The sequence below is a fragment of the Eptatretus burgeri genome, chromosome 4 (assembly GCF_056783735.1).
Source record: "Eptatretus burgeri isolate ZD-2024b chromosome 4, Ebu_testis_v1, whole genome shotgun sequence".
Classification (NCBI taxonomy): Eukaryota; Metazoa; Chordata; class Myxini; order Myxiniformes; family Myxinidae; genus Eptatretus; species Eptatretus burgeri.
In genome coordinates, this window is record NC_140964.1 from 121,691,106 (window position 1) to 121,704,794 (window position 13,689).

A 13,689-nucleotide genomic window follows, 5' to 3' on the forward strand; every position below is an offset into this window, starting at 1 on the left:
CTCGATCACCTCTCTCTCTCTCTCGATCACCTCTCTCTCTCTCTCGATCACCTCTCTCTCTCTCTCTCGATCACCTCTCTCTCTCTCTCTCTCGATCACCTCTCTCTCTCTCTCTCTCTCTCTCGATCACCTCTCTCTCTCTCTCGATCACCTCTCTCTCTCTCTCGATCACCTCTCTCTCTCTCGATCACCTCTCTCTCTCTCTCGATCACCTCTCTCTCTCTCTCTCTCGATCACCTCTCTCTCTCTCTCTCTCGATCACCTCTCTCTCTCTCTCTCTCTCTCTCGATCACCTCTCTCTCTCTCTCTCTCTCGATCACCTCTCTCTCTCTCTCTCTCTCGATCACCTCTCTCTCTCGATCACCTCTCTCTCTCGATCACATCTCTCTCTCTCTCTCTCTCTCTCTCGATCATCTCTCTCTCTCTCTCTCTCTCGCTCACCTCTCTCTCTCTCTCTCTCTCTCCTTCTCTCTCTCTCTCTCTCTCTCTCTCTCTCTCTCTCTCTCTCTCTCGATCACCTCTCTCTCTCGATCACCTCTCTCTCTCGATCACCTCTCTCTCTCGATCACCTCTCTCTCTCGATCACCTCTCTCTCTCGATCACCTCTCTCTCTCGATCACCTCTCTCTCTCGATCACCTCTCTCTCTCGATCACCTCTCTCTCTCTCTCTCGATCACCTCTCTCTCTCTCTCTCGATCACCTCTCTCTCTCTCTCTCGATCACCTCTCTCTCTCTCTCTCTCTCTCTCTCTCTCTCTCTCTCTCTCTCTCTCTCTCGATCACCTCTCTCTCCCTCTCTCTCGATCTTCTCTCTCTCTCTCTCTCTCTCTTTCACCTCTCTCTCTCTCTCTCTCGATCCCCTCTCTCTCTCTCTCTCTCTCGATCACCTCTCTCTCTCTCTCTCTCTCTCTCTCTCTCTCTCTCTCTCTCTCTCTCTCTCTCTCTCTCTCTCGATCACCTCTCTCTCTCTCTCTCTCTCTCTCTCTCTCTCTCTCTCTCTCTCTCTCTCTCTCTCTCTCTCTCGATCACCTCTCTCTCTCTCTCTCTCTCTCTCTCTCTCGATCACCTCTCTCTCTCTCTCTCTCTCTCTCTCTCTCTCTCGATCACCTCTCTCTCTCTCTCTCTCTCTCGATCACCTCTCTCTCTCTCTCTCTCTCTCTCGATCACCTCTCTCTCTCTCTCTCTCGATCACCTCTCTCTCTCTCTCTCTCTCTCTCTCTCTCTCTCTCTCTCTCTCGATCACCTCTCTCTCTCTCTCTCGATCACCTCTCTCTCTCTCTCTCTCGATCACCTCTCTCTCTCTCTCGATCACTCTCTCTCTCTCTCTCTCTCTCTCTCTCTCTCTCTCTCTCTCTCTCTCTCTCTCTGTCTCTGTCTCTGTCTCTGTCTCTGTCTCTGTCTCTGTCTCTGTCTCTGTCTCTCTCTCGATCACCTCTCTCGATCACCTCTCTCGATCACCTCTCTCGATCACCTCTCTCGATCACCTCTCTCGATCACCTCTCTCGATCACCTCTCTCGATCACCTCTCTCGATCACCTCTCTCGATCACCTCTCTCTCTCTCTCGATCACCTCTCTCTCTCTCTCGATCACCTCTCTCTCTCTCTCGATCACCTCTCTCTCTCTCTCGATCACCTCTCTCTCTCTCTCTCGATCACCTCTCTCTCTCTCTCGATCACCTCTCTCTCTCTCTCGATCACCTCTCTCTCTCTCTCTCTCTCTCTCTCTCTCTCTCGATCACCTCTCTCTCGATCACCTCTCTCTCGATCACCTCTCTCTCGATCACCTCTCTCTCGATCACCTCTCTCTCGATCACCTCTCTCTCGATCACCTCTCTCTCTCTCTCTCACCTCTCTCTCTCTCTCTCTCTCTCGATCACCTCTCTCGATCACCTCTCTCGATCACCTCTCTCTCTCTCTCTCTCTCGATCACCTCTCTCTCTCTCTCTCTCTCGATCACCTCTCTCTCTCTCTCTCTCTCGATCACCTCTCTCTCTCTCTCTCTCTCTCTCTCTCGATCACCTCTCTCTCTCTCTCTCTCTCGATCACCTCTCTCTCTCTCGATCACCTCTCTCGATCACCACTCTCGATCACCTCTCTCTCTCTCTCTCTCGATCACCTCTCTCTCTCTCTCTCTCTCTCTCTCGATCACCTCTCTCTCTCTCTCTCTCTCGATCACCTCTCTCTCTCTCTATCACCTCTCTCTCTCTCTCTCTCTCTCTCTCTCTCTCTCTCTCTCTCTCTCTCTCTCTCTCTCTCTCTCTCTCTCGATCACCTCTCTCTCTCTCTCTCTCTCTCGATCACCTCTCTCTCTCTCTCTCTCTCTCGATCACCTCTCTCTCTCTCTCTCTCTCTCTCTCTCTCTCTCTCTCTCTCTCTCGATCTCTCTCTCTCTCGATCACCTCTCTCTCTCTCTCTCGATCACCTCTCTCTCTCTCTCTCTCCATCCCCTCTCTCTCTCTCTCGATCACCTCTCTCTCTCTCGATCACCTCTCTCTCTCTCGATCACCTCTCTCTCTCTCGATCACCTCTCTCTCTCTCTCTCGATCACCCCTCTCTCTCTCGATCATCTCTCTCTCTCTCTCTCTCTCTCTCGATCACCTCTCTCTCTCTCTCTCTCGATCACCTCTCTCTCTCTCTCTCTCTCTCTCTCTCTCTCTCTCTCTCTCTCTCTCTCTCTCTCTCTCGATCACCTCTCTCCCTCTCTCGATCACCTCTCTCTCTCTCTCTCGATCACCTCTCTCTCTCTCTCTCGATCACCTCTCTCTCTCTCTCTCTCTCTCTCGATCACCTCTCTCTCTCTCTCTCGATCACCTCTCTCTCTCTCTCTCGATCACCTCTCTCTCTCTCTCGATCACCTCTCTCTCTCTCTCTCTCTCGATCACCTCTCTCTCTCTCTCTCTCTCTCTCTCTCTCTCTCGATCACCTCTCTCTCTCTCTCTCTCTCTTTCTCGATCACCTCTCTCTCTCTCTCTCTCTCTCTCTCTCTCTCTCTCTCTCTCTCTCTCTCTCTCTCTCTCTCTCTCTCTCTCTCTCTCTCTCTCTCTTTCTTCCACCTCTCTCTCTCTCTCTCTTTTCTCTATCACCCCTCTCTCTCTCTCTCTCTCTCTCTCTCTCTCTCTCTCTCTCTCTCTCTCTCTCTCTCTCTCTCTCTCTCTCTCTCTCTCTCTCTCTCTCTCTTTCTCGATCACCCCTCTCTCTCTCTTTCTCGATCACCCCTCTCTCTCTCTCTCTCGATCACCCCTCTCTCTCTCTCTTTCTCGATCACCCCTCTCTCTCTCTCTCTCGATCACCCCTCTCTCTCTCTTTCTCGATCACCCTCTCTCTCTCTCTCTCGATCACCCCTCTCTCTCTCTCTCTCTCTCTCTCTCTCTCTCTCTCTCTCTCTCTCTCTCTCTCTCTCTCTCTCTCTCTCTCTCTCTCTCTCTCTCTCTCTCTCTCTCTCTCTCTCTCTCTCTTTCGATCACCCCTCTCTCTCTCGATCACTCCCCCCCCCCCTCTGATCTCTCGATCAGCCAAGCGACGGGTGGTATTTGCTAGTGAAGAATATAATAGACCTTGTACTTGTGGATATCACCAGACAACAAGTACACGCCCCCTCCTGACTACTGCCTCCCTGCCCCACCTCCGCACTACTGCCTGCCGCCTATGCCCCCTCCGCACCACTGCCTGCTGCCTGCACCCCCCCCGCACTACTCTCTGCCACCTATGCCCCCTCCGCACCACCACCTGCCGCCTCCGCACCACTGCCTGCTGCCTGCCATCTACGCCCTCCGCACCACTGCCTGCCGCCTGCGCCCCCTCTGCACCACTGTCTGCCGCCTGCACCCCCTCCGCACCACTGCCTTCCGCCTGCGCCCCCTCTGCACCACTGCCTGCCGCCTGCGCCCCCTCCGCACCACTGCCTTCTGCCTGCGCTCCCTCCGCACCACTGCCTGCCGTCTGTGCCCCCTCCGCACCACTGCCTGTCACCTGCGCTCCCTCCGCAACACTGCTTGCCAGAGACAGTGGATGGATTTAAACTGGAATTGGATTTGTACCTGGAAGAAGTGGAGATAAAGGGGTATTAAGGGTGTTGCTAGGATTGCACAGGCTTTATTGGCTTTATGCCCTCCTCCCACATTGAAGTTTCTTTTGTTTGATTCCTTGACTTATAATAATGATATAGCTTGCAATGATTTTGAGATGCACAAAGCTGGAGCTTTTTCGAAACCTTTGTGCAAGGTTCAACACAATGTGTACTTTCATTACCAAAGTGAAAAGTACAAATTGCTTAAATTAATGTTAATCTTTCATTTCTGTTCCTTATTTGCAGGCGTTTGGGGTCCACATCTAATTGTCGTTCCAACCAGTGTGATGTTGAACTGGGAGATGGAGTTCAAGCGTTGGTCTCCTGCCTTCAAGATCCTCACCTATTATGGCGTCCCAAAAGAGCGGAAACAAAAACGACAGGTTGGGTCTGTGCAAAGTGTGATTTTTTTTTTTTTCAAATTATGATTACCTGTGGTGAAAATAATTTGTCCAATCACATATTTTGGATGCAGCATTTTGAAATATAGAGGCTCAAGATGAGGTAACAAATGGAACACAATTTTACTTTGAAGCATAACCTCGTACATCTCAAAAGCTTACAATATGGCTTCATGCCACATCGCTTTGCCAATTTGTTTGCAATCTCTTTATTCTTGTATGATCTTGGCTGAAAGGTGCTGGTTCCAGAAATGTCAATCTCTGCTGCAGGGCTGGACACGTCCCAATGCCTTCCACGTATGCATAACTTCCTACAAGTTGGTCCTGCAAGATCACCAAGCATTTCGTCGGAAAAAATGGAGGTATCTCATCTTGGATGAAGCACAGAACATCAAGAATTTCAAATCTCAGCGTTGGCAATCTCTGTTGAACTTTAACAGGTTGGTGGAACTATTGAGATCTGTCGTTGTCATTCTACTCATAGAAGGTGGTTGCAGTCATGCAGACCAAAACCGTGTGCGTGTGTGCGTGTGTGCGCGCGTGTGCGCATACACACATCTGAAAATCATAGAAAATAAAGTTGGGGTGGCATGATCTCCACCAAATTTTGTGGCTATATATATTGTTGTAGATTTCCACCCGCCGGCGTGCGGACAGCTGCTTTTAGCCGAATCGCGGCCGTACGCCCACCGGACGAGCAATCCAGTCGCGGCTTTCCAGATCAATGCCGAAAACCAGCCACGGGTGTGTTTTTAATTTCACCACAACCTTGTCCGTACTCTACCCGCGCGTTACAGGGTCAATCGCCGAATTGTCGGTATACCTAATTAATCGCGCGGGTAGATTGCCGAGAGATTGTACCTCAACGGGACCGCTTGGAAACGAGCCGCTTAAGCAGCTCGCTTCGTTTTGGGATAACCGAGCGGTGTATTATCGCGCAGTCCCGTTGGACCCGATCACTTTACCGGCTATTTAAAACCAACTATATTCCGAGAGCAAGATGGCAGCTCAATCAAGGAAAAGACGTAACGAGCAGGTTCACATTTAAAGAAGCACATTTATTACAAAGCACACGTAAGAAATGATGCAGTCATGCAATGAATGGGGGTAGCACGCATGCAATTATACAGCCAAACAAAAACAATGCAAAGGAACTACTACCATTTATTATGTACATTTACTTATACAAGTTCTACTTCGTGGACACGGCACCACAACTTTCATACAAAGAAAAGCAAGGAAAAAACCGCCTCAAAGACAAGGGGGTAGACTGGACCTCTCGGGGTCTTTATGACATGGAGCTTTGAGGACCGAAGGAGCTACAAGAGGCCGCGCAGGTTACCTTGTTCTCACTGGGGCGTCCCCACGGGGCGTCCCAACGGCAGCTCGCGTAACCGCGGCCTGGTGATTCGGGCTCCAGCCGGCAACGCCTGAGAGGAACGAATGGGTCTTTGCTCTTTCTGAGTTGATGCTCTCTTTTAGAACCCGTCCATTCCTCAGCGATGCTCGGACTTTTCCGAAGCCCGATCACCTCAGACCGTTAGGTGCTGGTTGGCGAGCTCTCTCCGGCTCCCTCCACGTCCTGCACACGAACACGCCGCTCCGCGCGGCACAGCAGGCCCGGCCGCGCTCCCAGCCCACGTCTCCTCCGCTCTCCTCAGCTTCTCCACCAACTGCAGGCTCCAAGCTCCAGGCGCTCCGAACCCCTGACAGACACTCCACCGACTAACCACTTGGCGCTCCGCTTATATGGGGTCCGTGAGGCGAGATGTGATCTCCGAACTCTCACCTCTGATCTCTGACCCCCCCCCCCCGCTGGCTCCGCCCCTCTCCCTCTCTTGATCCGAATTCCGAGGCGAAGCTTGCACAGAGCGGATGTGCGCGAAGACAGCGACTCTGCGCGGTGAGCAGATGTGCGCGAAATCACCGACTTGCGCGGCGAGGAAACCCCCGCGTCTGCCTGCAGCGATGCAGACTCGCTGTGGCTGGTGCCAAGATGGCGCCGCTTCGGAAACGAATGTGAGGCGACGTTCTTCGTGTTGATTTATCGGGGGTTTAGGAGATGTGGTTTAGGTGGTTTAGGTTTAGGTTTAGGTTCGTGTGGTTTAGGAGATGGTGGGGAGATGTCGTTGTGAAGGCGGTGTGGAGAGGGTGGTTGGTGGTTGGCGTAGTGGAGAAGGTGGTTGGTGGTTGGCGTGGTGGACAAGGTGGTTGGTGGTCGGCGTTGCGGAGAAGGTGGTTTGTGGTTCGCGTTGTGGTTGGTCCAAAATAACGACAGCAAAAGAAAAACGGCTACCTCAAAGATCACAGCCCGGGTGACACGAATAAAGCCCTTTAGACAACGGTGGGGTAATATATCTGAACACAGACTTATCGGCATAACTGAACTAAGGACCTATATGGTGCTCTGCGAATTTCCACAGCCGTAACACTACCCCCCTCCCCTTTTTACAGACTCGTCCCGAGTCGTCAAATTTTCGTGTGCCATCATGTGTAAGTTTCCCCGAGTACATTTTATCTTCGGATCCCTGAGTGCGACATTTAGTGTATTCTTGTCCCAAAAATAAATAACCTAAGGGCTGATTAACTAACTGAACAAACCCACTCACGCAGATGACTTCAATAAATTGCCGACGCTATGACACACATGCAGGGGGAGCAAAAATCACGTACAATTTTATCTTAACCGACAAATTTTACACTAAACCATGGCCCCAGGACTGATGGACTCTGTGGGAAAAAAGGCACAGAGCATCATTGTCAGTGGTATTTTGAGGGTGAGCGCCCCCGCAGCTGAAGGTCAGATGTCTTCGGGGCCTGTTCAAAAGACCCAGTTGTCTGTCACAAAAACCTTTTCAAGCCTTCAGCTGCTGAAGGCAACTCACCCTAACCCGGCGGCTATGCGCCATCCCACAGGCCATTCTTCAAGCAGGGAGCCAGGCTGCTCACACGCAGTCTCTGGCTCGTGAAACAAATGCAGGTGACAGGGAATGTGGCCGGCTGCACCAAGGCAGTCCTAGGCCTCCCCCTTGAATGAGCGCAGTGAACACAAACGGTGCACGGGCTGCACCAATGCAGTCCCTGTGTGCGGCTGCCTGCAAGGCAATCCCTGCAGAACACTGGATGGTACTAACGCAAACAAACACAAGCAAATGAGCGGATGGTTGGATGGATGGGAACACGGTGCACGGGCTGCTCAATGCAGTCCCGTGGTGCGGCTGCCTACAGGGCAGTCCCTGCAGATTGCGCGGTGATCCTGGCGCACATGGTGATGGAGAAATGGGGCAAATGCAACAAAGGGCTAGCAGGCATGGGGCAAGGCAGAGGCAGGCAGACAAGGCATGGCAAGGCCGGCACAGGCCGTTATAGCAAAAACAGGCCGGCAAGTGAAGCGGGCCGGCACTGGCCTTGTAGCAAAAACAGGTCGGCAGGTGAAGCTGACCGGCACAGGCCTTGTATTAAAAATAGGCCGGCAGGTGAAGCTGGCCGGCCTCTTGTCTTGTCCTGCAAGTGTGTGGAGGGAGTGCGGTGGTGCTGGCCACTCGGAAGGCGGGCGCGGACCTACCCTACTGTCTCCCTCCCAACCTATCGTCTTTGCCTGTCTCTGTCCATACCCACCCCCTTAGTTTGCAAATATCCAAATTTAGCCCCAACTTATTTTTTTGTTTTATTTTATTTTTATTCCCCCTTCTATAAATCGTCTCCCGAACTCCCTTTATTGTCTCTGTCGGGCTAACCTATCCTGTCACCAAGCCTACTCCCAACCCCTACGTTCCCTTCCTGGAGGGGAATAAGGGAGAGCTAGTGTCCTGTGTCGAGGCCCAACTAAGCCTCAGAATGGCCTCCTCAGATCTCAGCGATGTATTTACCCAAAGTGGGTCGTGCGGCCCACAACGAGCGAAGGGATGGATGGTGCGGAGGGGTACGTCTCCTGACTATCCGAACATTTATGAACCTTAAACTACCCCGGGGCTTTCCAAAAGCCCCTCTCGCTTAAACTGCTGGTTTTAACAACCAATATTCCCGTCGCCTGTGTTGGTGTCCTCACAATTTTGGGCCTCGCCCTCGAAGTTTCCCTCGTGCCCTCGCATGGTTTCGTGGCTGGGACGCGTGGCTCCCTTGGCAGGAACTACCCTCTGCCGATTCTCCAACTATGGCACCCCCGGGCCCTGCAACTGCCTCCGAGCCTACCAGCTCCCTAAACACTGGGGAATGCCCTCCATGGCTACTCCCCTGAAATGCTCACGTGGCAGGCTGGCGCCCCGGGCCCCTTCCCTGGGTGCCCGTGCGCAATGCACTGCCCACGCGGCCAATGGCGCCCTGGGCCCCTTCATCTTGCGGGCCCACCCGTGCCCACTACACTATCCCGGCCCCCCATGGACCCTTGGCCGACCGTGGCCAACTAGCGCGGTGCCCGGGGTACCCACTAAGCGATACTCACCGTTCGCAGCCACTCTCCCAGCCCGTCAACAGGGCTCCTGCACCCCTGCATCAACCCCACATGGGTTTCGAGCCGACGTTCCCACCAACAGCAAAACGACCTCCATTTTGTCAATTTGACTAACCTCCTAACTCACATTACACTGACCCCAGGGTCCCTTGGGTGGGAGTCACTCCTCCCCCCATTCACTCATCGCACCATGCATACCACATTCACTCCATACACACAGGCTCGCTGGCCTTTACTCACTCATCAAGTACATTTTCCATTCTCTTCTCTCACATCGCTGATCACTGCCATTCTTCTTGCTGAATCCCTCATCAAACTCGTGCTCCCTCGTCATCCCTTACAATATAGCACGTACTTTTAATCTACAGAGCTAAAGGCCCAGTCATACCTTGACGTTTTAGCCAGCAATGGCAACGTATCAAAATGAATGTAAAGCGCTGGCTTACGCTGAACTTTTGATGTTTTTTTTAAAAGATTCGGATGTATTCATAACGAGTTGGTCGTATGCATAACATATTAGTAACGGACACAGAACGTTTCGTTGTCTTATAGATAACTTATACCAACGAATGCTTAGCCTGTTGTCGGCATTCACAACCTATGCCCAACGATAGTCTAACTTATGCATAGCGCGCTGCATGTATCGCCGACGATCATGTGGCGTAGCCTATTAAATGGCTGCCGCACAATGATTCAAATCATACCCGCTGGAGAAATTGAAGTGTCAACATCGCAGTCACACCTTGGCGATCTTGCCAGCGTATGCCGACCTCTGAAAAATGCGTCTAAAACGCTTGCGCACGTCGAATACGGTATGGTTAAGTTTGGTATACGTGAATAGAACGCTAAAGTACGCTATCATACGTCGTAGTAAGTGGAGTAAGTCTTGAAATTTTAAACGTGTTAAAATTTTTACGACGTACTTCAGTACTTGCCGTATGCCTCACACGTTCTGCATGCGATGGGAATAAGTTGTACGCACGATATGCGATCGTTGGCACACGTCGCCAAAAGTTACTTGTAAGTTACTCATAAGTTGAAACGCGTCAATGTAATGGTTAGCGTCAGTGTTCCAGACTCCCTGGTTTTTTTTTCTTTTTTTTTCTTCGGTATGACGGTGATGTTGACCCTTCGATTTCTAGTGCGGTTATAATACAATATAATTAATAACTGCCGCTCAATGATTTAAATCATACCCGCACTAGAAATCGAAGTGTCAATATGACCGTCATACCGAAGAAAAAAAAAAACAAATAAAAACATGGAGTCTGGAACACTGACGCTAACCATTCCATTGACGTGTTTCGACTTATGAGCAACTTACAAGTAACGTGTTTCGACGTGTGTCAATGATCGCGTAACGTGCCTACAACACGTTACTCATAGGTTAGAAATAAGTTTCGGGTACGCTAAACATTACCTCGACGTGTTTCGACTTATGATTAACTTACAAGTAACGTGTGTCGACGTGTATCAACGATCGCATAATGTGCCTACAACTTACGGCCAGCGTAGCGGAACTTGTGAGTCATACGCTGGCATAAGTCGTAAAATTTCAAGCATGCTAAAATTTGAGGACAACCGCAAAGTACAACGATGAAAGCCAGCATACTACGACGTATGGCAGTGTTTTTCAGCGTGCTCTCAATGTTTCCAAAACTTGCCCATAACGTATTCGACGTGTGCCAGGATTTTAGACAAATTTTTCCAAAATCGGCACAAGCTGGCTAAAACATCAAGGTGTGACTGGGCCTTAAGCTACGTCCCCACGACACACTCAAAGTCTGTCCATGTCCTCAAAATAATATTTTTCCATTTCCCATCCTAAATCTGAACTAAAATCCCTGTAACGAATCCATTCCACGGGCCCCATGAGGACTTGTCCATACCCCATGAAGCCGGTCAAACTAACACTAACCCTTCCCCCTAACTAGTGATATCCTGTGCCCGGGACAGGGGGGTCTTCCACCCCTTGCCCAGGGAATCCTGTTCACCCGAAGCAAGGCTTGCTTTTTTCTTTTTTTTCTTATGCACACACCAGCGCGGCAACTCGCAACATGCGCTCTTTCCCCATGACGTCGTGGCAGCTGTTCGCGCACCTCGTCCCTCCTCGGACGGTACCATCCAGCAGGGATTTTCCTTCTGCCGGATTCCAACCATGCAGCCACGACGTCACCCTGCACATTAAAAGCAAGCTTTGCGTTTCGAGGGGTTCCCCACGTGAACACATGTGCTCTGCTCGTCGGAGCTTTACACACACGCTCGCCTGGAGAACCCATCCGGTCCAAATCCATTATCCAGCCTACCTTCTGTCCGTCTGCGGGGTCGGCTCGAATCCACCACGGCGTTTACGGACCGGGTTTCACTCGCGTAGCCGCGCAAGTGGCTTCCTCGTGCGTAGCACATGACGGACCCTGTGCGCGCTGCCGTGCAAACCCGGCACGGTCCCAAAAACAACTACGGCCGCTACTCGGCCTTTGTCGACTGTCAGGCACCGTCATCGTCGCACTCTCGCATACAAGCTCACACACCTCGACATGACATTCACACCGGGACATGCGGTTGCATGTTCGCGCATGCCAACTGTCATCTCCCTCACGTACAGCGCGTTCACACACGCTGTTCCTCTCGCACACGACCGTTCACTCACGCATGCCATTTCCCTCGCACACGTGGTTCCACTCACACACGGTGCTTCATCCACACACGACTTTTCCTTCACACACACGGTTTCCCTTACACACGGCCTTTTACAAAGGCACTCCTTTTCACCCACGCACACCATATGACTCACACACTGCCTTCCACTTGCACAGGGGGTTTCACTTACACACACACACACACACCTTTTGACTCACGCTCGCTGTTCTTCTAACACACAGCCTTTCACCCCTGCTATGCGCGCTTTTCAGCACGCATTTTGCCACACTCGTGAACACACACACACACACACACACACACACACACCAGGACATTCACAATGGGGAATCGCATCACCACAAGGGTTCCTGGGGCTTTCACATCCCCCAAGCTCCGTGTGCACCAGTCCACAGCACTCGCCCCCTCTAACTCACAAAGCTCGGCCGGACTAACCTGGTTGAGATCCGCTTCAAGGGGGAATATTCCCTCCCCTCATTCCATAAGGAGGCTATCCGGCTGCTTGCACCGGGTCACAACACATTCCCCAAGCTCCCCCTCATTGTACTCCACTGCCTCCATGTGTGTGTGCTCATCTTTCACCCCGTCTTTATCGTGTAGTCTCTCCTCTACTTTTTCTATCTCCCGCGTCTCTGTTGTTATCTCCCTCGTCTCTACGTGTCTCGTACACGTGTCAGTCACTCCATTTAATTTTTCCCTCTCTGTTACCGTCACTCTCTCTGCCGTTACGAGTCTCGTCCAACATGTCTCCCGAATTATTTTGTCCTCCACCGCGGGGCCGACACAGTCCACACTCCCCCTCAGCTTGTTCGCTCCAGTACGTGGTGCCGCCACCTTGTTCTCCACTGCCCACGTTTCGCTCCTCGCAACCGCCATTATTGCCTTTGTGCCCGCCTGCAGGCCTCGGCCTATGCGCTGCATTTCACCCTGCAGTGTTTGCATATTCTCTTCCATTTTGCACGCGTTTGTATCCATTTTGTTTCCCATCCTGTATGCATTTTCATCCATTTTGTTTTGCATTTCCTTTGCATTTCCATCCATTTTGTTTTGCATTTCCTTTGCATTTTCTTTCATTTCTGCCAGCATTGCCAATATCTGGGCCAGTCCGCTCAACGCAACCGATCCGTCCTCATCGGTCGCAGTTGCGCTGGGGATCGGGGAGGGATTTTGACGCAGGAGAGGAGGGGGGTGTCTTAAATCGCGGCCTCCACCGCTGCGCTCATTTCGGGCTCGGGTTCGTTTGTGGGGGGTGTTCAACCTGCATCTTGGGAATGTCCTGCACGGGGATCTCATCCTGGGCCATGTATTCTCGTACTTCCAAATCCATACCCTATCCCTCCTGCCGCTGTTCGCCTTGAAATGCCATTTTGCTTCTCGGAACAATTTAACCACTCAAAATTTGGAGGAACGGAGGGTCGCTCTTCACACCCTTGATCCGATTCCCGTTAATTTTGCTTGGAGATGGGAGAGTTTGTTTCCCGCTCGCTGACACCAGTGTTGTAGGTTTCCACCCACCGGCGTGCGGACAGCCGCTTTTAGCCGAATCGCGGCGTACGCCCACCGGACGGGCAATCCAGTCGCGGCTTTCCAGATCAACGCCGAAAACCAGCCACGGATGTGTTTTTAAGCACACCACAACCTTGTCCGTACTCTACCCACGCATTACAGGGTCAATCGCCGAATTGTCGATATACCTAATTAATCGCACGGGTAGATTACCGAGAGATTGTACCTCAACGGGACCGCTTGGAAACGAGCCGCTTAAGCAGCTCGCTTCGTTTTGAGATAACCGAGCGGTGTATTATCGCGCAGTCCCGTTGGACCCGATCACTTTACCGGCTATTTAAAACCAACTATATTCCGAGAGCAAGATGGCAGCTCAATCAAGGAAAAGACGTAACGAGCAGGTTCACATTTAAAGAAGCACATTTATTACAAAGCACACGTAAGCAATGTTGCAGTCAAGCAATGAATGGGGAGAGGAAGCATGCAATTATACAGCCAAACAAAAACAATGCAAAGGAACTACTACGGTTTATTTAATCTGTACATTTACTTATACAGGTTCTACTTCGCGGACATGGCGCCACAACTTTCATACAAAGAAAAACAAGG

The 13,689-nt window shown here is 51.5% G+C and overlaps 1 protein-coding gene across 8 annotated transcripts in view; it reads left to right on the top strand.

Annotated features, from left to right (window-relative positions):
- The window catches only part of LOC147029000 (uncharacterized), a 335,824-nt gene that overhangs the window by 250,661 nt on the left and 71,474 nt on the right, over positions 1 to 13,689 (top strand). For all 8 annotated transcript variants that reach the window (XM_085879912.1, XM_085879913.1, XM_085879915.1 and 5 more), the window contains 2 exons: positions 4,312 to 4,448; positions 4,737 to 4,906. In XM_085879912.1, coding sequence (XP_085736038.1) covers positions 4,312 to 4,448; positions 4,737 to 4,906 — 307 coding nt within the window. The remainder of the gene's footprint in view (positions 1 to 4,311; positions 4,449 to 4,736; positions 4,907 to 13,689) is intronic.